Source organism: Clupea harengus, chromosome 5, assembly GCF_900700415.2.
Source record: "Clupea harengus chromosome 5, Ch_v2.0.2, whole genome shotgun sequence".
Lineage (NCBI taxonomy): Eukaryota > Metazoa > Chordata > Actinopteri > Clupeiformes > Clupeidae > Clupea > Clupea harengus.
In genome coordinates this window covers 2254014-2279962 of record NC_045156.1, presented here as the reverse complement: position 1 = coordinate 2279962, position 25949 = coordinate 2254014, and the positions used below count along the sequence as shown (strand labels likewise).

At 43.4% G+C, this 25949-nt stretch overlaps 3 protein-coding genes across 3 annotated transcripts in view; 2 read left to right on the top strand and 1 right to left on the bottom strand.

The window, feature by feature from the left end:
- The first annotated feature begins 1384 nt into the window (after positions 1 to 1384).
- Positions 1385 to 14392, top strand: myg1 (myg1 exonuclease). The gene is made up of 7 exons (XM_012827690.3): positions 1385 to 1731; positions 2457 to 2569; positions 5801 to 5960; positions 6449 to 6598; positions 7885 to 8007; positions 8809 to 8990; positions 14105 to 14392. Exons 1-7 carry the CDS (start codon positions 1435 to 1437, stop codon positions 14295 to 14297), a joined length of 1218 nt encoding a protein of 405 aa, XP_012683144.1. The 5' UTR covers positions 1385 to 1434; the 3' UTR covers positions 14298 to 14392.
- Positions 14393 to 17399: 3007 nt separating this feature from the next.
- Positions 17400 to 22334, top strand: LOC105900002 (leucine-rich repeat-containing protein 3-like). Its single transcript, XM_031567275.2, has 2 exons — positions 17400 to 17719; positions 20118 to 22334. The coding sequence occupies exon 2, from the start codon at positions 20173 to 20175 to the stop codon at positions 20986 to 20988; it is 816 nt and encodes a 271-aa protein (XP_031423135.1). The 5' UTR covers positions 17400 to 17719; positions 20118 to 20172; the 3' UTR covers positions 20989 to 22334.
- Positions 22335 to 24760: 2426 nt separating this feature from the next.
- col2a1b (collagen, type II, alpha 1b) overlaps positions 24761 to 25949 on the bottom strand; it is a 40397-nt gene continuing 39208 nt past the window's right edge. Inside the window, exons 52-54 of the mRNA XM_012827483.3 lie at positions 25757 to 25944; positions 25332 to 25574; positions 24761 to 25193 (exon numbers count right to left, since the gene is read on the bottom strand). Of these exons, the coding sequence (XP_012682937.1) occupies positions 25047 to 25193; positions 25332 to 25574; positions 25757 to 25944 (578 nt within the window). The 3' untranslated portion in view covers positions 24761 to 25046. The remainder of the gene's footprint in view (positions 25194 to 25331; positions 25575 to 25756; positions 25945 to 25949) is intronic.

Below are 25949 nucleotides of genomic sequence, written 5' to 3'. Positions count from 1 at the left end.
ATTGCTATGTGGAAGATAGACTACACAGAACTGACACCCACTACTGACGGTTTCTTGCTGTGCAACAGAAGGCAGAAGCAAATGATAATCGGCCAAAAAAATCTAACAACATTTGTCTCATAGTGTTGTTTCTTACGACATCACTTACAATTAATGTTGAATATTACCTGACCCTACCAAAACTCTTTGTAGTTGTGTTTTGTTTAATAACATGGGTCCAGTAGGCATGATATTATACTGTTATGCTATTTGACAAAATCATTTCTAATTCATTTCATTGGCTATTTATGTTCATAAATACCCTTTAATCAGAGTTAGCAACTTTCAAAGCTGACTTGACCTGAGAACCGGTGAGATTGACCAAAGGTGTATTTTCTGAATTGTATTTTTCTGAATTTTGTTCATGTTCAGTCTGAGACAGGACATAAAAGCACCAAATGTGTGAGTTGGCAACCCTGCTTTAGTTGTAGAGCTGGTTGCCATCTAAGTGCACCCTGTTTTTATTCATTCTGTCATGCTTTACTTGGTTTGTAAATGGCTCTTAACCTGGATAGTTACTGGATAATAATCTAAACTCTGTCAGCACAATTTTGCTAACTGTTTCATCTTCTCATGTTTCCTGTTTTCCTCTTATGATAGAATAACAGCTAATTCCGTTGACCTACAGTGTATCTTGACCTTGAGATTCAATTGACCTAGCTTACTGTAGATCCCAACCAGAGTATGCTTGCCCATAGCCAGGTGGATTTTAGATCATGTAATGACTGATTTGATTAATAAAGAAATATATTAGACCACTGACAACAATCCTTGTAAATTCTTGGCTCACAATTGATTTTACCAAATTATTTTCTTTTTTTCTTCCCATCCCCAGCTGTCAGTCTGAAAGTGTTAACATTGTTATGAGGGGAAAGAGAAACGTGAGAAATGAACAAGAGAGACTGAAAGAGGGAGGGGGAGCAGGCGTGAGAGAGGACTAAAAATAATGGCTTTTCATCTGCTTGCTGAGTTGGGAGATGTGAGCTGACAGACACTACTCTCACAGGGCTGAGAAGGGCAGCAGGGATCCCATGCAACATGACAGGTTCGCTTCAGAGTCACAGGTGCTAGAACTGAGGAAGCAGGCAGCAGGATTGTCAAGTTTTAAGATTTACTTTGCCTATCCGCCAAGACTTCAGTTGGTTTCAGAATTTCAGAAGGAAATGTGATCCTTTAATCTAGAGTGGATAACTTGGTACTGTAGACTATCACACAGCCTAGTGTATAACTATTAACAAATATGTTCAACGTAGCTATGACCACAATTGCGCACAATCGCTCTGATTACATAGGACGAACCAACTTGTCAGGTTATAAATACGTAATTTCCGTCGGTCCGTCAGAGATATATGTCCGCCGCACGCGTGCCTTGGATGTGTGTATTTGATCAGCTCTATGTTAGTAAGATCATATCTATCGCGGTTTTTACAGTGTTCTATCTTTTACAAGGACACAGCTGTCTATTTGAATAAGGTAGCCTCATGCTCCAGCGTTTCTGTGATACACGCTTGTAAATTTTCATCGGGAACACTGAACCTTGCCGGGAAAACGGAGAGAAGATATATGCAATCTCCTACAGCTAAGCGTCTTTGTAGTGAAAAAATGACAGTAAAAATCGGCACCCACAGTGGGACATTTCACTGCGACGAAGTGTTAGCATGCTTCTTTCTTTGTCAGCTCCCGGAGTACAAGGTATATTAACACCCAGTTTGTCACAGTCGCATCGTACAGTTGCATATCCTACAAATGCATTAGACGCAGTCGTTAGCTTATTGTTAGCTAATGACCAGTCTCTGACATAAATCAGTTAGACTGACTCATGGGCATAGCTTTACTTAGCTGATGTTTGATTCAAAATCAGGGAATTGCAGTGTACCCCTGGATGCAAGAGACATACTTCTGTTTTACTTTGATGCGTGCTGCTTATCTCTCAAACGTACACAGATAATGCACGTCATCATCTATTGCAATTCAAATGCACAATGGCTTAATTGGATTATAATTGGGCAATACAGAAAAAAATGGCCTCTGTACTGCTAAAACGTTTGCAGTGTATAATGAGCTTTTACCAGTATGTTTCTGTGAACAGATCAAAACAGGCAGGTAATTGAACGAATAAAACAACAGCAATACAGTCATGTATATCAACCAACAGCCGTAAAGTCCCGGTGTCACTCATATTGAGACTTTTAAAACTGTATTTTACTGCCAAAGCTCTTTCAATTCATAGAAGCACAATTCATATAAGCACTGCTATTCACTCACTCACTTCACATTTTCATTCATAATTTGGAATATTCTTTTTTTAATTTAAAGTATATTTTTCCTGTATCTGTGTTGGGAAATGAAGGAGAGCAATGTTGTTCATGGTTAATTCACACCTAATGTGTTTTCTTCACATGTTTGTCATCCTCAAGGATGCTGAAATCATTCGAACCCGTGACCCTGCAGAGCTTGCCAAGTGTGACCTCGTTGTGGATGTTGGAGGGGAGTTTGATGCAAAGAGGCATCGCTATGATCATCACCAGAGGTTGGTCTACAGAGGAAAATATGGTGTAACCTTTAGACCTAATATTATTGTATTTAGTTTGGTTGGTTTTGTGGGTCAAATGCCTGATAATTAGGCAAGCATATTAAATCATATAGCATTATAAATCAATCTACAGCAACATCTGCCTATTTATGTAATCATATTATGTTGATGTACCACTTTTGGCCAATATCCACTGCTGAATGATGCACACAGTGTCAAAGGGCTGAGTTTTTGCTCACCATTAACAGGCTCGTGCAGGACAGGACAATAAGATTACTTAATAAAACGTACACTTTCCGTCTACAGTGCTTTATATAATTCTCTGGGAACCATATGAGACCTGCTCTTTACCCAGCAGGCAGTGGGGCTAATTGCTGTTCCCACGGCGACCCCCCTCCATTGTAGCTCAGGTGGCGAGCAGTCTGTTTGTTGGCCCAACATCACCATGCTGCAATGTGACCTTCCCTCTTACGTTTATGGTTCTCAGCCACACCCAACCAGAGGACCGCACCACAGGCCCAATATGGCAGCACAGCCTGTCAGGCCCCATATGCCTCTGCGGTCCTGGCATGTTTGGGCTCAAACGGTAGATTTCCCTGCATAAGCACTCCAGTGCTGTACACTCTAGAAACTCACTCTGCTGGAGGATGGCTGAGGATATTCAGCATTGATATTACACAAAAAAACAGCTCCCTCTGTCTGTGTACTTTTTTTCGATAGTATTTAACTTGCCCAGACATGCACACACCACACACACACACACACACACACACACACACACACACACACACACACACACACACACACACACACACACACACACACACACACACACAGGGGGGTGGGAGACTCGCTCTCCAGCTTGATGCCACCCTGAGCAGACCGTAAATGTCAGCTGAAATGAGTGTAGATTCATCTCCTTCCCCTCACCTCACGTCACTGGAGGGAGGCCGTGGTGCGCTGCTCTTTCCTGTGCTCTTTTCTTCCCTCACTCCCATCCTTCCCTCCCTCTCTCCTTCCTCTGCTAAACGATGAGATGCCTAGGTCCTGTCAATTACCCTGCTAATGACTCCACTGTCCTCTCGCCCCCCAGCATGTCACTCACTCCGTTAACACACAGGTCCCCGGCGCAGAAATGACTCATTACTGTCACTTTTGTAATCACCACCAGCGAACTACTCGCACACTCGTGGAGTTCTCAGGGTCTGCTTGCTGCACTCACTCGCACACGCACACGCACACACACACACACACAAAAGGAAAACTCATTGGAACCAATCACCTGAGAGCCGAAGAAGCAAGTTTTTCACCTCTCTGGGTTCATCTGTTCTTCCATAAGTCTATAGTGGTGTATCAGAATTGGTGTCAACTAATGTTATCCACTAGCTGTATTTATTTCTTGATAGACAATAAGCATTATCTTATTTTCAAGAAGAGCACAACAGATCTGAATGCTGACCAAACACATTTATGACATTTTAAAAAGTGACCCTTAAAAAGTGACCGTTAAATTCTGCATAAATGGGACTGTGTAGAGCTTTGCAAGAACAGCTCAAATTGTGTAAAAACAACGTATTCATAGGTTCTCTTTTGATAAATCTGGAAGCATAAGGAACATTTATTTAAGAGCCACTCACTTTCCATGTTGTGTCAGTATTGTAGAAGTAGTCTGATAGAAAGAGAAGAATAACGTGCCTGTAGTTTTACATATTTGAAGCCCTGATTTATAAAAGGGACTAGATTTGAGGATATCCTGGTGCATTTTGGTCGAAGATGGTGGAGTTTTATTGTGAATAAAGTAATTATGAATATGTCATGCATGTCAAAACAATTCTTAAAATAGGTCACTCAGACATTATCATCATCATTCTGACCTGAGGACACTTCAAAGTGATATTACTATTTCACTATTTCAGTATCGCCTTCTGTGCAGGTCTATGTACCCCCTAAACACCATTTGACAACACTGACTGAATTATATTTGGGAATTAAAAAAATGAAATCACTGATTAAATCAATCCTACATAGGGTTAATAAGCAGTGCAGAGGTTGAAAATCAGCACAGAAATGATTAATAAAATGTAGGTTACTATAAATCAGAACAGGTGAAGCTTTTGCTCCGTTTCTCCCAAAGCCATTATTTTATCTGAGGCAAAACTCCCGCAGGAAATTAATTGTCCTTCTAAATTGGTGTCACTTAATCTCATCCAGCTATGGTGATAGAAAATGCTGTGAGTGTGTTTACACCTCTCTTATCCCTGCAGACAGCCTTTATGTAATTGAGGTGAAAGTAATTCTGATTAGCTCGTTAAAGATAAACCTAAAGTGGTGGCCAATGGTCAAATATAGCTGCACGGGAGGAAAACTTCAGAGGAGATTTTCACATTTTGAAATGATTGTCTCCATGATTGATATTTAGTCAGGCTTCTCGGATGACGAATGAGAACATAATTAATTGTCATGCTTCAGCATATCCACTTCCCATGGAGATGCACCAAAAGTCGGTGTTTATGAGTTTTAACATCAGGAGCATAGACCCACAGTTTATACACCTAGTAGACAGATGCAGTTTAGTCATCATGTGGGGCTTAGTAAGATATCCATGCATGTAATTCTACATCACCAGTAGTAAGTTCTTCTCTTTACCATGAAAGGGTGGATTTCCTCTTGTCTTGTCTTAGCTGAAGAGGAGTTAAAAGGTCCTGAAATGTTCTTTGTTAAGTGTTTGTTGTATTGAGTTTGTATTCAGTTTAAGGGAATTTGTTGTATCACTGTTTTGCAACATTATTAGTAAATGTGGCCTGTAATTGGCTCCTGTGTATGCTTTACTTTACTGTGATGCATTCTTTATTTTTATGTTGACTTTGCCTCTGTAGCGTCTAATTTGAATGATATTCCCTGGTGGAGAGTCCTATTCCATGCAGTCATTTTGGGCACGTAGAGAGATACAGGTTCTATTCAACCCAAAGGTGCAAAGATGACTCCTCAACAGTTATCGCACTGTCAAGCAAAGGCTTTCATAGTTCACATTATCTTGCCATGGGTGTGTTTGACAGAACAACTTACTAAGTACCTCTGTCCCATTAGAGAGGGAACAATATGCATAAATAAATGTGCACATAGATTTAAAATAAATCCACTTAGATTTGTCCAGGGAGTTTCCTATTTTCTTAACCTTGGCTAGCGTGCAGAATTCTTTAACTTGCGTCACTCTCACCCTGTTCTCAGGTCATTCGCGGAGACCTTTCACAGCCTATGCCCAGAGAAGCCCTGGGTGACCAAGCTGAGCTCGGCCGGTCTTGTGTACCTGCATTTTGGCAAGGAGATCCTGGCCCATCTCACCCAACTGGAGCTCGGCGACAGACAGCTCGAGGTGCTTTACGACAAGGTGAGTAACAAACAGCCTCCTCAAGGTGAACAGCAAAGGCTTTCAAGTGCCATTTCATCTAGCGAAAGGTATGACGAATTAAGGAGGTCCTTTTTCTTTGAGTAGTCCCACATTTCTGGTTGCATCAGTAATGAAAAGAAAAAAAAAAGACAAAACTCTGTCAAGGTTTTTGGCAAAGAGAGGCAGAGGGAACACTTCATGTCAAAAGAGGTTAGTGGTAATGGAAGGGTAAGATAGGGGGATAGTGGTTGGCCAAGACCGACGAAGAGAACATCAATAGGAATTGGTCTCTTTTAGCCATTATTCAAGAGCCTCTATGAAGGACAAATAGCAGAGACTCAGGTCATTGGAACATTTTCTTTTTTTCTTTGGTTGATTGTCCCCTGGGGTTCACAGCTGGGGCAAGAGATGAACTGGAGAGAGTGAACTCCTCACCTCCTGTCCTGAGCTCTGACTTGATTAGGTTTTTTGTTTCTTTTCTCCTTTAGCTGTATGAGAACTTTGTGGAGGAGATCGATGCCGTGGACAACGGCATCTCGCAGACGGACGGAGAGGCGCGCTACACCATCACCACCTCCCTGAGTGCTCGTGTCGGCCACCTCAATCCCCGCTGGAACAGCAAGAGCCAGGACACCGAGGTACGGGAACGTCTGCTCGCCACATGACATGACATCTCAATTACACTGAAGGAAACGAGGGAGAGAGAGATATAGAGAGATAGAGAGAGAACGCTGTTTGTGTGTGACCTGCACTACGTTTCATGCCTTGGCACAACACACAGCCGTGGTGCAGTTACACGACCTCCCAAAGCTGCCAGAAGTGTTTTCTACTTTCCAATGGATCCTGTCAGTTGCCATCAACTTCACGCTGAGCCAGCGTGACCAGACAGCGTCGAGGATGAAGCCAGTCAGAGAGTAGTGGGTCGAGGGTGGAGGAGCTGTGCTCAAGAAATACTGCACCATGGTTAACGGCTTATGAAGCATTTCAAGTCTAGTTGTGTACCTCCACCTCACGCAACATGGCTCAACAGTGAATCTGGCCAGTAATACTAATACTTGGGCACCTGCCGGCCAGCTGATGATGGGCATGTGGCACTGGTGAGAGAGGGGGGTGGAGGTGCTGGGAAACGTCTAGGAGGAGGAGTGCCGGCGGTGGAAGCGAGAGCCACTGGCCGGGGCCAGATGCTGTGATTTTACTAATGCTGAGATTTCTCACACTGGCAGTTTGTGATGATTGAAACAGTAATGGCTTTTTCTCCACGTCTGGCTATACCTGCGGCATCACTGTCCAACAGCCATTTCCAGGGAGATTAAAGTGGAGCTTGTGTGTGTGTGTGTGTGTGTGTGTGTGTATATGTGTGTCCTCTTGGAAGTCTCTGCAGGTGATTGTGTTTTGCATGTGTGTTACTTTCTGTGTGCGTACTCACATTTATATCAATGTGCACCAGTCAATCTGTGTCAATGATTGATTCCTTTTAGATGGGTATCAGGTGTCTGTGTGTGTGTGTGTGTGTGTGTGTGTGTGTGTTGTGTGTGTCTGTAAGGTCTGCAGAGATTAAGCCAAACTGGTCAGAAGGCTTTCCCTTTAGGGTAAAAAAGTATAATGGATCTCGGTCTCCCTCTCCGCAAACGGCCGCTACAGTGAGATATGGCTCTGAATGCTCAGGTTGTGTCACTCTGACTTATCACCTTCATTAGTGACCACCGGAAACAAAAAAGCCTGAAGCCAGTGTGCAAAATAGATTAGACCAATAGATATTATTTAGCAGTAGTGCCCATCATAGGATACCCATAAGATGATCCAGAGCATACATAATCTATGCTGCCTAAGGCGTTATCTACATGATCGTTTGGTGTAGGGGAGATCATTAAACATTTAGCGCCAGTGCAGGCTCCTGACTTTGATATGTTTGTGTCATTAATAGGAGGGTTTCCACAAAGCCCTGGCCCTGGTGGGAGCCGAGTTCCTGGACCGCCTGGACTATTACCGGCACGCCTGGCTGCCGGCCCGTGCCGTGGTGGAGGGAGCCGTCCAAATGAGAAATCAGGTGCCTGTCAATCACTGTCTGTCTGTCTGTTTGTCACGTCACTCACCGCGGAGCTCTGCGCGCCACCGTACCTGTCAGCGGCGGAGCCGATTTGCCGACGGAGATGAGTGAGAATGGGGTGTTTTAGAAAGAGACGGGGAGGTGGGGAAACGGCAGTCACTCTTCATTGAATTGAATTCACTGTCCAAACTGAACTAATGTAGAGATGGTGATGGGAGGATGGCTTCAGCTACCACAAGTGAAGGTGAACAGATTCTGTGTTTACATCACTGAGGAGAGAGATGGAATGTGGGCAGGTTGCTCATGTAAGCTGTGAGTGGCGGTGTGGGTTTTTCGTTTTCCCAAAGGGGTTTGGTTGTGCAATACCGAAATCATTAATGTGTCTGCTTTGCTGTTAGAGACAGCTATGGAAAGGTGATTTTAACATGGGTTGCGTCAAGACAAAAATGAACCCACTGACATTCACTGTCAGCACGCTTGGTCGGATTCCTGCATACGTTAGTGGTATGACCTCAGGCACTGAGTCTGATTGTGAGATTTATTTAGCATAAATATTTTCATTTTTAAAGAAAAGTTCAGCCTAAATATCACGAGATACATCATGAGATGCCAGGCGGGAAGTGCGAATAATACCTGCTCTTTTTACAGCAGTAGAACCCAACCGTTAAATGTCTTAATATCTCTTATTAGGTGAGTCGTAAACATCAGAGAGCTTTATATGATGTAATTATGTTGGTGGCTATGGAAAGTCTTGGTATTCCCAGTGTTGATTGTTGGCCCCCTGTGTGTGTGTGTATCCAGGTGGACCCCAGTGGGGAAGTGGTGGAGTTCTCCCAGGGCGGTTGCCCCTGGAAGGAGCACCTGTTCTCCCTGGAGAAGGAGCTGGACGTGCAGACCCCCATCAAGTTCGTCCTGTACCCGGACCAGAGCGCTCAGTGGAGGGTGCAGTGTGTGCCCGCCGGCCTCAACACCTTCCTGAACAGGTAACAGTCATTGGTCTCACTCGTCCGTCGCTGTGCAGTCCTTCAAACACCACCCCTCCTCCCCATGTTCTCGCCCTCTCTTTCTGTCCTTCATGAGTTTGTGCATTGGGTAGACTTTTTATTTCCTTTTTTCGATCCTTCATTCTGCTTCTCCTCATTGGTCTTCCTCGCTACACTTATTTAGACGTAGATTGGTTTCTCCCCATTCTTTTTAAAGGTACCTGTCTTTCATCTATTCCCACGGTCACTCTTTCTCTCAGTTCTTGTGCGTGTGTCAGATCCTTACACAGTTGTCTGCAAAAGTTTGGCCACCCCTGAGCTAAATTGATTTTTGAAGTGAAAAGAAGTAGAGGAAGTAGAAAATGAGGACTTATTCAAATGTTACTTTTTAAGAAAGTTAAGCAAGTAAGTTTAGCATAAGTGAAAAAGTTTGGGCACCTTTGGTCACTTTAAAATGTCAGAATGTAAAATGTACTCGTTAAGTTTAATTTAACTCATTAGGACTTGTAAAGCAGGTCAAGAGTTATCATTCGTTAGGGTCAGCTCATGACAATTCCAGAAGCTGATAAATTCTCTGACTCCCCAAATGCTGTGGCACTCGACAAACACAGGCTCCTCTGAGCAACTAACTGAGAATCTGGATGACAAAGCAGCAGATGGTTTTTAAAAGAGATCAAAGATATATTAAGAAATGGCTTTTAAGGGTAACTGTGGAAGTCAAGATGAGATCTGAAGTATGCCAAGTAAAAGTTTTGGAAATAAGTGGCATGAACAGATGAAGTTAAAATTGTGCTATTTGGCCAAAATCACAAAGGTGTTTTAGGAGCAGCATTTGATGAAAAGAACCTCTTAGCAGCTATTAAGCATGTGGGTGAATGTTTGGGGGTTTTCTAGCATCTATTGGTGCTATCTAAGTATATCTCAAGATACACCATGAAGTACTTCATAAAAATGCAAACTGCAGCTTTTGGAATGTCCTGCAGTAGCCCCAAAACTTAAAAATGATTGAAAATCTGTAGGTAAATCTAAACATGATGTGCATGCAAGACAACCTAAATATATCTCAGAACTAGGAAGTGATTTGCAAGGAAGAGTGGGTGAAAATTCATGAATCAGGAATAAAAAGACTTAGCTGTCTACAAATATAACTTGCAAACTGTGATATCTGTCAAAGGAGTGTTACTAGGTGCTCCTTATAAGTTATGAACATAACTTATAAAGTAACACAGCATTAAAATGACTGTTTTTTTGCTGCAGAGGGTCTATTTACTGTTTTCACTTTAAAAATCATTTCCACAGGGGTGCCCAAACTTAGCATACAACTGTAATGTGATGAGTCCAATGAAACTCATTTATAGTTCATTTCTGCACATTAAAATGTAATGTTTTTATCTGGTGGGCCCATGTGTCCATTTTCAGATCCCCCCCCTAGAAATAATTGTGTTGATCGTGTAAATTGAAGATAGTCGCTTAATGTGCATATCTTACGCAGCCCATTAATGTGTGGAAATTAATTCTGCAAATCAGATGATGGTCTGAAACGATTGACTGCGCACGCACGCACACACACACACACACACACACACACACACACACACACATACACACACCTGATGTGTTCTGAGGTATGCGATTGCCATGGAGAATATCAGAAACTGTCAGCCCCCATCCCATGAGGCCTGTGTAACAGTCATGTCATCACCATGGTAACGGTAGCTATGTGTTCACCCCTCGGGAATGGGAGGATTGCTGTTTGGGTCGGAGAGGTGTGAACACCATGCTCTCTGGCGCATCACGATAAACAGCAAACAATTCCAACCACGTCACAGTCATACTCAAAGGACCATGCCACCTTCCATTTTGTGTATATATCTAGCTTGCTAGTTGGCCACCGCTTGCGTGCTTCGAAACTATGCTGACCACCGCCTCGCCTTGTCTCTTTGCAATTGCCCACTCGCTGTTTGTGGGAGTGCTGCTCAAGGATGGCCACAGCACGCAAGGCAAGGCGAAATGTTAGAAGATATCAGCTTGGATTTTTTACAATAGAGCTGTAGGCCAACCAGTAAGAGAAAAGAGAAGGGCACCAACTCCAGGCCACTGAATACGTTCTCTTTCTTTTTCTGGGGTCCGTTACAGTCAGTGGCGTAAGCTATGCTTCGTCATGGCTGCCTGTCTTGTGCTCAGGGTTTGGGACATATACCAAAAGAGCCACCAGTAATTTTGGCTGTTGTCATGGATAAAGCTTTTAGCTGAATTGCATAACAGTGCTTTGACAGGAAGACGGTGAGGATATTCTTATTATCTATTTGCAGATACCACAAACATCTTACTTGAAATGCATTTTTTCCCCCTGTTAATACTTTGTGGCCTCCCTTTCTGACAATCTTGACCATCCACTGTCTGTGGATTGGGTTTGTGTTAGAATAGAAGATGTGTCTGATGTCGGATGTTTAAAAGAGGTTTGGGATAGCTTTTAAGTCCATGAAAGCAAACCATCAGAAAACAGAATTGAAGCCAGACAAACTGGATTGCCAAACAGCACATGTCATATTGGCAAGAGATATGAATTTAGATGTGACAGAATTAGAATTTTTTTCAAATTTCTCTCTGGTACTTAATCTCATAGTTGGTCTGTAATAAAATGAGAGCTCTTTTCTTCCATGTTGGGGCGGAAGGGGTGAGAAGATGAATTGGCTGCTCGCTATCTTATCAGCTGTCGCATATTGGCAGGCTCAGCTAGCCAGCCTTGATCTCTTTGCTCGGACCCCTTCCACCTCCTCCCTATTAGGGCTGAACGATTAATTGCATTTGCGATTGAATCGCGATATGATAGAACGCGATTTTGTAACCGCAACGTTCGCGATTAAAGACGTTATTATTTATTTATTTATTTTTTTAAGATGGTAAATTTTGCCCAGTGTTTAAAAAGTGCATGCCTTGTGTTTATTCTTACAATTACTTTGTTAAAATTACTTAAATGCACAGTGGCAAAGCCACCGATTTGTTGTTCTTGATTCTGTAATAAGCAGTTAAATAAAAATGTTAATTGTGGGAAATAATATTTTACACTAAATGTATCTAATATTGTGTTGGTCATCATTCATTACGATTTGTTGGGAAAAAAATTAGGATAAAACAAAAAAATCGCATATTAAATCGCAATCGCAATATTTGGGGGAAAAATCGCAATTAGATTATTTCCCCAAATCGTTCAGCCCTACTCCCTATGCTTTTCCACCTTTCTGAGGAAACTCATTAGAGGTGGCTTGACAAGGACTTTGCTGTCCACAAGAGAACGACGTCTGTTAATTGGATCGAATCCCGATAAATCTTCAATTCCACCCAAAGGGATGCCAACAAATTTGGCATTGAGAACGGAAGTTAAAAATAAATAAATAACATGAAAAAAAACATGAAACCGGCCTCCAGATGGCCTCCTTTAAGGGATTCTGGCGCTGTCCAACCTCAGCTTGCATGTTCTCCAGAGAGGGAGGGAAGGAGGAGCTCTGTCACCTGTGGCCCTCACACTGCGTAGCAACCCCAAGGAGCACTATTTTTAGACACCGGGGTACTAGAGGGAACTCTTATTTGCAGCTGAGGAAGTGCTGGGTAATTTTGACCCAAAGAGCTGCACCATCAATGACAAAATGATTAGCCGGATTTTATGAATGGAAGATTTCCTGAAGTAGCTCCTGGTCGTAGTTTGTTTTTGTTTTAATCGAATGGACTACCTGGACCACAGGCTAATATGAATTCCAGGTCATCTAATAACCTCACCTTTCCCCGGCCATTTCCACAACATGAATAAATTGTGGCCATGGTGATGAACCTCCAACATTTTCTGTCTGATTATTCTTTGATGGGCTTTGGATTACCCAAAGGACTGAATGTATAATCATCCAGAGGGCTAAATATATGCCATCAGGCAGTCTTTTTGTCCAAGCTTTAATCTATGCAGTGTTTTGTTTGGTCGGCCATTCAGTTGGTACAATGCTTGTGCTTGCTGGAAAGGGGCAGTGGGTTAATTTGAGGATGAAATGCGTGTTGGTCTGTGCTGTGTCGTGGACTGGTAAGGGGAGTTATAAACGAGGATTTTTTTGTCTGCTCTCTGAGAAGACTGTGTGGATTCCTCTTCAGTAGCAGTTGCAAAACGTGTGAATCCTCCAGCATCTCCAGACAGGTGTTGCTGACTCACCGAACCAATAAAAGACTCCACGGCACCTCTGCCTTTGTCTGTTCGAGCATATTTTAGTGTTGTCATACAGTGACAGAACAAGAGTTGGACCAAGCGTTGGCTAAGCAAATAAGGTCTTAAGTCTGGTGAGGATTCGATGTTTGCATGCTTGATCCATGATTAACCCTGGAAGTGCCTGTTCCCCTGAAGGCTTTAGTAGAGAAGGTGAAGGCTTGAGGCAATACAAAACATACGTCCGGTTCATTCATGATGTTGGCCCATTCACTTCAATGCTCTGTGTTTCCTATTTTTGTAATCTCATTCTCATTCCTACCTACCTCCTCTCGCTTCGATTGTGTCTTTACTGCTCTTTATAGGTCTCCGTCTTTACTGATGTGGGGACTTTAACTGAATGGGGAAGAGGGCTCAGCCACTGTGTCATTGTGATTTGATGCGTCTTACACTCAGGGAGTTGAGGGATTTTACTGCAAAAGCAGTCATGTGAGGTTAATAATCTCCACAGATTTCCAGACGGAGCGCTCAACACTTTCCAGAAGCCATTTCTCTCTTTTTTTTTTTCTCTTTTGCATTAGAGGTCTCTAGCGTCACCTGCAATCTGAGCCGCTGCACGTGTCTGAGAATCAGCTGCTGCCCATTTATAAGATTAGATATTGACTGGGATTGCATTCAGCCTCCAGTAAACTAAGGCATTGTATGTTCATTTGTCTTCCCTGCCAGAAATGGATGGGGCTGCATTGGCAATTGCCACTGTAGTAGAGCATTGTATCCTTACCCTCAGTTGTAGTCTCAGGCCCCGCTATCACCTTATACTTTGATACGACATTCAGAACCAGCATGATACTTGAGACGCTTTAGGGCACAATTTTCAGAAAAGAGCACGGTAAACTTCCTGTTAACTTCTCTCTGTGTCCTTGCCCAGGTTGTCCCTGCTGGAGGAGTGGAGAGGGGTTCGGGACGACGCCTTGTCCAAGCTCAGCGGAATCCCGGACTGCATTTTCGTCCACGCCAGTGGCTTCATCGGGGGGAACAAGACCAAGGAGGGGGCACTGGAGATGGCCAGGCGGACAATACAGGCAGCAGCCACGGACAAGGCTGAAAACGGAAGCAGCTGAATTAGCAGAGGAAGACCGTTCAATTTAGGACATGTCTCGTTATACACAGGGTAATGTGCTGCGTGTGTCCTTTTCTAATAAAATATGTATTTGTGCATCTGTTTCTCACTTTGTCATTTGTGGACTCCATGCTACAGAATGAGATATTGCCTCTGGCTTTCGGAACAGAATGTCAGAATGTAGATATCGCATGACTAAACCACAGTAATGACATGCCCCAGATCTAGAACCCTAAAATGGTTGGATATGTGACAATTTAAAATTCATCAAAACTGTCATATTTAATTGATGAGTGCTCATCTCTGCTGTATCAAGAATTCTCATGAGTGAAGATAGCCTACAATGTCATCACTGCTAATCACTGGTTTTGCGCTAACAATGTCCAGTGGACCATAAAGACCAGAGGAGATATCAAAGAGCTGTGGCTCCAGTTCCATTTGAATAGTTTCTGTAAATTGCCCTTCATCTCTCACTGCTAGTTGTCCTGGTCTTTTTTGCTCTGATCTGCACACCCTGCCTACCCAGACTAACCTGCCCCTCTGTCTTATTTCTTTTCATGTCTTATCTGTTAATGTCACTGGCGCACACAATGAACTCTGGTGTCCTTAATTGCCCTAGAGTACATTAATTGCCCTAGAGTACATCTGCAGTTGGTAGACTCCTTCACAGGGGACACTAGTCCATCGCAAATCAGCCATTTGGGGTCAGTCACATTTTGCCATCTCGGAACATCTGTAACTGATTCATGTCTGATCCTGTCCCCTCCCTCTTGCTCCTCTGTACTTCAGTCTAAATTGGCTGGCTCAATTCCCTTTGTAGATCCACTTCTGAGATACAGACAAATTGGTTCTTAGTTTGTAGTAGTGCTCATCGCAGCGAGGACATTGAGCTCCACTGATTCGTTCACTTTTTGGTGAGACCGTCTGATGTTATATTACGGAGACGTCGCCAGTTAATGCATCTTCAAATAAATGGGATTAGGTCTTCTGACAAAATGTGAATATGCATAAATAACACACTTCTGATGGTTTACTGTAGATATCATGTGTCAAACTGCTGTTTCATTTTAGATATCGTACAGACACACACACACACACACACACACGTACTCACATAAAACTATTTCACCATCAACACTCAACAACTGAGGCTTTGTTCCCCTGGGCTGAAGCCAAGGTCTCAATCCAATGAAGGCCATTCTGCAACAAGCTTGACACTCACGTGGCTTTTCATCTACTCTATATAGTCTGCAGTGGTAGAATGGGAGAGCTGGGCTGTCAGACTGTGCTGGCATGGACAAAGGCCACCTGAGGCATGCTCACAGACTGAGCATAATGATAATAATGATGATGGTGGTGGGAGGAAGAATACGTAACTTTGTGTTGTAAAGGCCGATACAATGTGTAGTTACACAACACAGATTGACTACTTCTTCATCATCTTGATGATGCAATTTTTGAAAGCAAAAAAGGTTGCATCTCTGACAGGCGATAGAGCTATTGCCAGCGCTGAGATGCCAAGCTGTGCCCATCTCGGTTAGTGCTTCTTCCACCTCCAACTGTGACTCAGTGCCAGCCCACAATCTAGTCAAGTGGCTATTGTGATTACTGACGCGATGATCATCGCTTTTAGTAGAAGAGGTTGTTGCTGAGATTGGATTCAGCCTCCAAACTCATTTTACTTTTCTTTTTGCTGAGAGTTTCATCATCACTGGCTGGGCTGAGCGGGACCTGCCGAGCCTGGGCAAGCTCAACATGGCACGGACACGCTGACCATCAGGGCTCTCCGTAGGCAGAACAACATGTTACCGGGCCGTTTCCGCCGCCCCCGGTGGCGCCTTATCCCTCCCTGCCCATAACATGATGATGGTTTTGAGAAATGGCATTGACGCCTGTTGCGAGACAGTTTGGATTGACAGTCAAAATCTGGGTCACCGAAGCCACCTCCAATAATAAGAGTATTTGTCTCTCAGTGGAGCATTCGACTGTCTAAAGTTGGTTGACTTGCTGATTTGTTTGGCTGCAATTTTCTCTGAGAGATGAGACAAGCAGACTGTGTGCCCTGTAACCTGTAATATGAGAGAAAGTATGTCATAAGTCAGTAGGGTTTTGTAATATGAAAATCAATAGATAATCATAAGTCAGCTAGCTTGTTTGGCAAACCCAGTCTTATGCCTTTCTTCCGTCCTTTCCCCTGGCTGAGATGTGTTGCTGTCAAGTTTGCAGCAGATCAATGTGACTGAGGGGGGTGTTTGAGGCAGAGCGATGGGCGGCAAATCTTAAATGTTTTCCATGTCTCAGCTTCTCAGTCTTCACTTACCCATCGATCCAGACTTGGGCTATCTGACTCATTCAGACATCCGGTTTGTCTTGCTATGACAGCCAAGGATGTTAAACGCCATTGATCTGACGGTTCATCAGCAAGTGTTTTCCTTCCTTCAGTCTCACAACCTTGACACAAATAGTGACTGTATGTGTGGTGACAAATCTTAAACACAAATGCGTGGTGTGGTTTTGATGTAATAGGATTTGTTGTAGTTGACAAAACCATGCATCGAAAGAGGCAGTTCTCTTGTAATGCAACTGTAATTGAATTAGGCCAATTAATAGCTTTCTTTCAGTTATGTGTCAGAATAGTACATGATATGGTAAATAATACTATATGAATACAAAATGCATATACAGATAACATATACATAGCCTATAATTCTTTGCTCTTTGGGTCAATTATCAATGCTGGAGTGATTTCAAATATGTCTACTACAGTGTAGGCAGGGCCATCGTGTTAATTAGTTATTTTCTTACATTTCTACTAGTCCTATTTTGATAGTTGTATTTAGGTTAGATAGTGGTAACCTGAATTATATATAATTAATTAGCCGTACAGGCCAGGTTTATCTTGGGTAATTTTAAAGATCTATAGAATTAATCTATATCTATAGAATTAAGCAACATTATGAATATCATGCCGACCTCTCAGAAGTTCCCTATAAATGGCTGTAGATCAGCATCTTATTACCTGAGATTTCACGACTGTCTCTTTAAGAGGGAGAGAGAGAGGGAGAGATGGGAGAGTGAGTGAGTTTGATTCTCCCATCAAAATACGTCCTGTATCTCTCTCTCTCTGTGCACCGACACATTACAATAGCTGCACACAAAGTGGAGTAGGATTGTAGAGAAAAATAGGCTATACCAGCACTACATCGCGATTTCATTTGGTAATAGGTACTTTGTAATGAAGAGAAGAGGTCACTTTCTGTTTAACCACATTTTCAAATGTTTTTTAAATCAAAATAAGTGATCGAAAAGCCCTCGACACCCGGCTGCTATCGAGGACTTCATATACAATCCCAAGGCTTGAAGCGCTCCAAAGTCAGCGCATTTTGTGACAGCGTTCAGGATTGAGGCAGATTGATGTTACAGGTGGGTGCAGTAAATTCGTTGGAGCCTATTGTGTGGTGACAAACGCACCACTTCAAGAAATACAGCAATGAATAAGTTTTTGTTAAGAATGACACCTCGGTAATTTTTCATGTGCTGATTTTGCTTTGCGTCTGTCTGTTCAAGAACATCTTTAAGCATGGTGTTTTAAATATTTCATCAACATATGTTTTTCTAGAAATATTTAGGAAGTTGGAATGAGAAATTCTGTGTAATTCTTTGATTTAATCACCACATTAACTGTTTCTACACAGCGATATGGCAAAACTTAACCGAAATGTTGACTGGGATATTTGTGGTAAATATTGCCATTAGTTGTCACTAATCAAAATTTCGTTGTATAAATACAATGACAATAAAGGCTTTTCTATTTCTATCAACAGCTGTCAGTCAGCCTTGCTCCCCATATATGCCCCCAGGATGCTTGTGTGAACTCAAACTCAATCTGACACAACCACACATACATGATAAAATGTCATCAACACCTCTCTTTCTTTATCTCTCTCTCTCTCTCACACACACACACACTCACGCACACTCACTAACTATCTCTGGTTTGCATCTATCCTTACAATTTCTCATGACCCAGTTTAATTAAGAATCAAAATAGTCTTTGCACTGCTACTAGCAAGAGACTGCTGTTGATATACTGGCTTTTAAAATGGCAGTCCAGATGTCACCCCCACAGACTGTTTTGTCAGCGTGTGAACCACATTAGAAAGAAAATCAGGGTGGAGAAGGTATTTCTGACTCAGGTGCCATCTATAGGACAGGAAAGTAGGTCAATATGGTCTTGGGGTGGGTGGGGGACCCCTATTCCAATGTGGTTGCATGAGTGAATCGAAAAAAGTAGTCTCTTTCACAATATCAACATTTACTATTTAGGTCACTCTTCTGACCAAATGGCTATGGGGATTTTTTTTCAAATCTGTTTTGTCATTGAGTCTCCATGTTCATGCTGAAGACTAGTATCAGTAGCATCTTGTCTAATAGTTATTTACACATGCAGTAGGCCTTGGGGATAGACACTCTGTCACTGGTGTAAATAGGAGGGAGAGGCAACCCAGGCAGAAGGTGTGCTGTCGTGGTGCACACCCCTGCTGTTCCCGTGATGAGTTTCTGTCGTGTAGTTTGCTTTTCCCTAGACAGGCGAACAGATATGACATGGTCGATGCCACCCCTGACTGTGTGGTTATCGACAGAGCCCAGATTGATGTTGGGCGCAGTAGTAGTGTGGCAGTGGTGCTGGGAGTTATTGATCTCCCCCTCTCCGCACCCTGGTTCGTCTCCTCCTGTGAGATATGGCCCAGAGCTGCTGACGGTGTGCACCAGTGGAGAGACAGATGAATGAGTACACAAGTGAAGGAGAAAGACGGTGCATGGCAAAGAAGTGAAAAAATGATAGGCATACTCTCTCTCTCTCTCTCTCTCTCTCTCTCTCTCTCTCTCTCTCTCTCTCTCTCTCTCTGTCTCCCTCTCTCTCACTCTCACTCTCTCACTCTTTCTGCCCGTTGTTAATGTGTACGCTCCTATAGAAAGGGGCGCCAAATGTCACACGTGAAATATCACAGGGTTTCCGAGCTGCATTATTCATTTGGCTCTCATATTTGACTAAAGTTAATTGTGTTGATTTTTCATGTCACGGGAGAGCACTTTTCGTTTCCCCCAGACCCCGAAATATATTTTTATTAGACAGATCCCCATTCATGTTGTAGGTTTTATTATCATGCTTTTCCTTATCTTTACTTAGTTCATCTATGCTGTCATCATGAAATGTGTATTCAGCAATGAATGTTCTCTGTGTCATGATTGACTGCATAGGATATTGGCACTCTTCCCCCGTCTACTGAAAGTTTGATGTGAAATCGATGGACATCATAAATAATTTTTTCATATTCCCATTTTTGCATCCATCTGCACCTGGTGATGATCGTGATCATGGCTATAAGCTCATCTGTGCAGATAAAGGTGGTCGCATTTCTCTCACTCACAGATTCTCTCCGTGTGTCTGTGCTCTCACTGCCTTCATTTCCCACTGACCTTATTCTTAGCTGGAGCCCAGCACAGTGATAGGTCCTGAACCTTTCCTCATCACCCTTTCTCTCTCTCCTTCTCCCTCTCTGTCTCCTATTCCACTCTCGCTCTCCCGCTCTGTCTCGCTTTCCCATTCTCCCTGTCTTTCTCTCTACTGCGGTGTCTCTCCGTTTCCCTCTCTCTCCGTCTTTCTGTCTCACACCATCTCCATCCCTCTGTCTCTCTTTCTCCATCTCTCTCTTTCTTACCACCCTTTCCCCTTCTTTCACTCTATTCCTGTCTCTCTATCTTCCTGCCCTTTTCTCTCTGTTTCCCCTTTGTATCTGTCTCTCTCTTTCTCTCTCAGGCAGTCCGAGCCTCTCCCTCTGGATGTAGTGTGTGTCGGTGGCTATGTTGAGACGATGGGCTCAGCCTGGAGGATGGGTAATGGTGTGGGAGCAGGATGCTGGTTGTGTGCCCTGCTCTGTGCCTGGCTGTGGGATCAGACGCGTGCCCAGTGCCCCGAGGGCTGCCAGTGCGCCTGGGAGAGCCACACAGTGCTGTGCGTGGACGCAGGGCTCCACGAGGTGCCCGAGGATCTGCCCACGGACACCGTCTCGCTGCACCTGGAGCGCAACTTCATCCGTCGCATCCCCGAGCACGCCTTCAGCGAGCTGCTGCACCTGCAGGAACTTTACCTGTCGCACAACCGCATCGAGACCCTGACGTCGGGCGCGCTGCGCCACCTGACCCCCGAGCTGCGCCTGCTGGACCTCTCGCACAACCAGCTGCGGCAGGCCACGCGCGAAGAGTTTGGCGGCACGCGCGCCAAGACGCGTCTCTACCATAACCCGTGGCACTGCGACTGCACCCTGCAGGAGCTCATGCAGACACTCAACCTGGAGCCCGAGACGGTCAATGGCATTGTGTGCGAGAGTTCGACCCGCAGCGCCGGCGAGGGCAGCCGCTGGGAGGAGCCGACCGCCGGCAGCCACGCCGGTCACTCGCTGGTCAAGCTGCTGGATGCCGGCGTCAACTTCTGCAGTATGCAGCGCAAGACCACCGACGTGGCCATGCTGGTCACCATGTTCGTGTGGTTCTTTGTGGTCATCGTGTACGTGGTCTACTACGTGCGGCAGAACCAGGCCGAGGCCCGGCGACACCTGGAGTACCTCAAGAGTCTGCCGAGCCCGAAGAAGGCCCCCACAGAAACAGATACACTAAGCACAGGCTTCTGAGAGACACTGTGCAGAAGTCCTTGTTTAAACCAGAGCTGGCGGAGGTCTGGAGGCAATATGTAGCTTATTACACCTGGGGGGGGGGGTTTACTGGAAAACTAAACCAAGAGTCATACAGAAGGGCTCACTCTTTTCACTGTTATTAAAAATGTAATGTGATAGAGATTTGTAGCTATTGATACTTCTATGGCTTAATATGTGTTGATTGAGAGCTGGTTTGTTTACAATTGTTTTTGTAGGTATTTTGTCTTGTCGTGTTGAAGGTTGGCTGTTTTCAAGCTTTATTGAAGAGGGAATCTTTCAAATAACCAGCATAGCAGATTGATGTTAGAAATGCTGATCAAGCAGAAATGTAAATGAAACATGTCCACATCCATCCTAATGACCTGATGGCTATGAGTGCTGATTTGAGGTGCTCATTTTCCCCAGATGATAATGGAATAATCCATTCGTGGCCACAGGATCAGAAATCACATCCAGGTTAGGCTCATTACTCTGTGGATCTATTTTTGTCCTTGAACGTGTGGTGCTGATAGCAACGGCCTCTTTCTCCTGCAGATGTGGAGGAGTGTGTGGCAATGTGAGTGAGTACTTTTAAGTAGGCACCTTACAAAATAGTACTGTCTAGGGGGGTAGAGAAATTAATACCCGATTTAGAATGAGTTTAATAATTAAGCTCCACAGTGTTATAAATTAAATTGATTCTTTTTCACGTCTGTGTGGATCTTAGTACAACCCCAAGGGAGGTGTTATATAGATCATCCCACACCCTCTTTTAACAACCTTGAAATTCTGGTGTAATATAGGTGCTGAATAAAATAACTTCACATTTCAAATTTGCAGGTTAGTGTGTAGCCCACATACTACCAACAACCTGGAAAACACTGACAGAGCTGTATTTGTGATTTTCTTCAGTCTACTGTACAATGTGAAATGTGTTGCATTCATCTTCAAGGCAAGTCTTCAGCTTCATCACTGTGAGTGGGGAAGCATCTGTAGTCTTTGTTTATGACTTACCATGATTAGTGCAACTAAAGCGTGTTGCTCTCCTGACCAACCCGCTCAGTATTTCCACTGTCTGCAGTTAATGTACAGAAGCGGGTACATTAAAAGGGGGAGGATTAAAACTGCCCTGGAAATCTCTTATAGGCATTCATGTCTGGAGTCACTTGGTGTGGTGTGTCTTTGTGCTTTGTTGTCTACACAGTCTCATTGGCAGAATTTCTTAAATGTTGTCGGTCCTGTCAGCTGTTCAAAGTGTATCCTGACTACATGTGTATTGTGTAATTGTTTTTCTAAAGTTGTCTTTACATGTTTTTGATTCACAGTAAAGAGTCCCAATCGTTGTCTTCTTTATTTTTTGTATAAGAGGAACATTTTCTTGAATGAAGCTATTGTGCTCTTTGCTTTAAGAATTGTTCCACCATTTAAAAGAGAAAGGGGGAATTCTGTACGGTTTTCGTATATGTTTGTGTTATTTCATTCTATTCATTCTTAGAAAAGAAATACAATTAAAGTGTCCATAGTATTACAAAAATGATAAGCTATTTGTAAGTACTCTAACCTTGTTAGGATGATTGCCCAGTTACTATAATATTTTTTATAATAAATTAAAAAATGACCACAACTGCAAAACTACATCATAGTAAAAATGTCCAAAGTTTATATGATTTTAAGAAGTGGCAAACATAGGTCCTAAAATGTAAAAGTAAACATAATGTTTATTGCTTCGCATGGAATAAATTAAATTGAATTGGAAAAAACAAACAAAAACAAAGTCAAAACAATAAAAATCAAACATAGCGCTGTTTCATTCATCAAAATAATTCTACCTTTTATTGCTAAGGTCAAAAGTCATGAAGGAGATTGAGAACAGAGAGGTACAAAATCACAATCAATGAACAAGAGTACTGTTGATCACGGCTGGCAACGATTCCCATTTCTACTCTACCATGCTTAAAACTAGTATTTGAAAAAAAAAAATACTGGAGAAGAAAAAAATATCTTACATATACAAAATTATTTTTTGAACGTCTGTCCACTCTTTCCTGTTCTTACTTGTTTTTTTTTTGCCTTTTAGCTCCCCAGAGACACCAAACAAGAGGCGAAGAAAAAAAAAATTAATAAAAAAAGGCCCACCCCTGTGCTGACAGGTCTGGTCTTGTCAGGGTCTTCAGAGCTGAGGATGCAGCCCTCATGTCACCGCTCTGCCATACAGAAGCAGAGTCGCACTAGCCCAGCCAGGCCAGGACAGGCGGCCGTCTTTCTTTTCCCTTGTTTGTCTGTGTGAAAGTAGTGGCACCAGAGATGCATATGGTTGAGAGCAAAGGAAAATCAAAGGGGGGGGGGGGGATGTTGTGAAAAAGAAAAAAATGTCCCCCCCACATTTTGTACATCACACACCATCCTCTCGGTGAATAGAGAAAGTACAGAAGTGACTTCAGTCTGTTACTTGGTTTTTCTTTTATTTCGAATTTACATTTATTAAAACCGTAACAAAACAAAAAAAACAAAACAAAACAAAGCAAAACAAAAATCATGATCACGACCATAATAATATTAATGTTATTATTATTATTAATAATAATATTAATAATAATAAAAAATACACACACCCTCACAAATTAAGACACCCCCTACCCTGGCCACTCACTGGCTACCCTTGGCACAAGAGAGGCTGAGCAATTGTCTTGTGCTAATATGCTGGGAGTGTTGGTCCAGGGCTCGCTGGCGTGGCATGTTCCAGTTCAGATGTGCCAATCTATTTGCCAGGGCAGGGGGTGTAGCTCGTGTGAGGGGGCCAGATGGGAATTCTGGGAAAGAAGTGAGGGAGTGTGGGGGGTTTTAGGGAAGGGTGGGGAATGGGAATGGGCATTGCTGACAATGACTGAATTTTAAAAAACTCACAGCACAGCCTAGAGGTGTGCTGCTACTCCTGACGCATGTCTCCTGCCGAGCTCCAATTGAGCTAATCTGGACATTTTCAAGGCTTTAATTTTGTAGTTTGTTTTAAATCTCAGTGTGAGGTAGCTTTAAAAGATTACTATTCAAACAAAGCAAAGCAAAAATTCAAATAAATTGACTGGGGAGAGATTCAAATCAAAAGGTTTCTGATAAGTGAAATAAAAAAATAGCTCCTAATCAGGCCACTCCAAAAAGGAAGTAGAGAAAGCAGGCTTCAAGTTGGAAAAATATATTCCACCTTGAAACGTGCTTTCTAAACAAAAAAATTAAAACAAAAATAAAAAATGCTGTATATATATGTATACACATATACATATATATACATATATACAGGTATAATATATAATCAGTATCTGGCTGTTAAAAAATACAGACTGTTTTACAACAATAGCACCATTGATTTTATTATAATACACAGTAATTTTCCATACACACTGTGGTGGTAGATGTCAGAACACCTGCACTTAGTACACTGTTTGAGTTTTGGTTGGTTTTGGGGTAGATATATGCGTGGGTGACTGAACACAGAGGAAGGGAGAAAAGAGTGGCGGGGGACTGCATCCTGCTGTGAAGGTGGCCTTCTGTCTTAGGCTATGCACTCGGTTCCAGGCAACACTAGGGACCCACACCTCAACAATAAATAAATAAAAAAAAACCAAGACATGCGATAGTTTTCTTGCTTCTTACACTCTGGCTCTTCCCTCTTTTCTTTTCGCCGTCATCATTCCAACTGCTTGCAAGGGGAGGTCAGCCCATGGTGGGTTAGAGAGATGGGCGGGGGGTGGGGAGTTTGGGGGGGGGGGGGGGGGGGGGGGGGGGGGGGGTGTTGGGGTTTGGGACATGAAGTGATTTTGGTGGTCTTTGTTGGGAGGAAATCACAGATGAATATTGCCGGTGCCTTTCAGTGCATATATCCTAGGAGTACGACTTGGAAAGCACTTTTTTACTTAGAAAAAAAGAGTCCCGTTTTTTTTTAGAAAAGTGTCTTGATCTTTCGATTTATTTCCTGTTCCTTTCTTTCTTTCTTCCTTGTTTTTTTGGAGTGTTTTTCCTCTCACGTTTTATATTCTTGTCTCATCTTGTCAGCCTTCTCTTTACAAGAAGCATACAGCACCAACATCAACGCCAAACTCCTGGTTGGGTCCACCGATGTCCATGGGGGCGATGTCCACGATGGGCAGGCGAGAGGTCTTCTGCGATCTGTACTCGATGACTGTCTTGCCCCATTGTCCTGTGTGTTTCTGTGAGATAAACCAGACCCAGTGTTAGTTCATTCAGACAAATTCCTTTTATTATATGTATACTGAAACTATGAATGTGTGTGTGTGTGTGTGTGTGTGTGTGTGTGTGTGAATATGTTTTATGTCGCGGTGCCTCACCGTGCAGCCATCCTCCAGCACGCTGTATGTGAAGCGGCTGTTGCCCTCGGCGCGGATCTCCACATCGTTGGAGCCCTGCAGCAGCACAGCCTTCTTCAGGTTGCCCGTGGCTGAGTCCATGTAGGCCACACTATTCTTGCAGTGGTAGGTGAGGTTCTGGGCGGCCTCTGTGGACAGCAGTCTGAGGAAGGTCATCTGGATGCTGGCAGTGTTGGCAGCCAGACTGTCATCGCCATAGCTGAACTATAGGGGGCAGAGTGGAGAGTGAGAGGACGAACTGGACCTGACATGTCCATGGATTTTGGTCACTACCAGTAAACAAAAAAAATGGCTTCTGGGTGTGAAGCGCATGGTTTTATAGCTCCAAGTGTACAGCACATGGGAAACAGTCATCATGAATAGAAGTATGGGGGGGGTGGACTCACATGGAAACCGCCATTAATGGTCTCGCCGAACCAGACGTGCTTGCGGTCGTTGCCCTTGCTGGACCACCAGTTCTTGCGTGGGATGCTGGAAGGCTTGGGATGCACGCAACTCTCGCCAGTCTCCATGTTGCAGAACACCTTGATGGCATCGACGGTGCAGCCCTGGTTAGGGTCAATCCAGTACTCGCCTGCA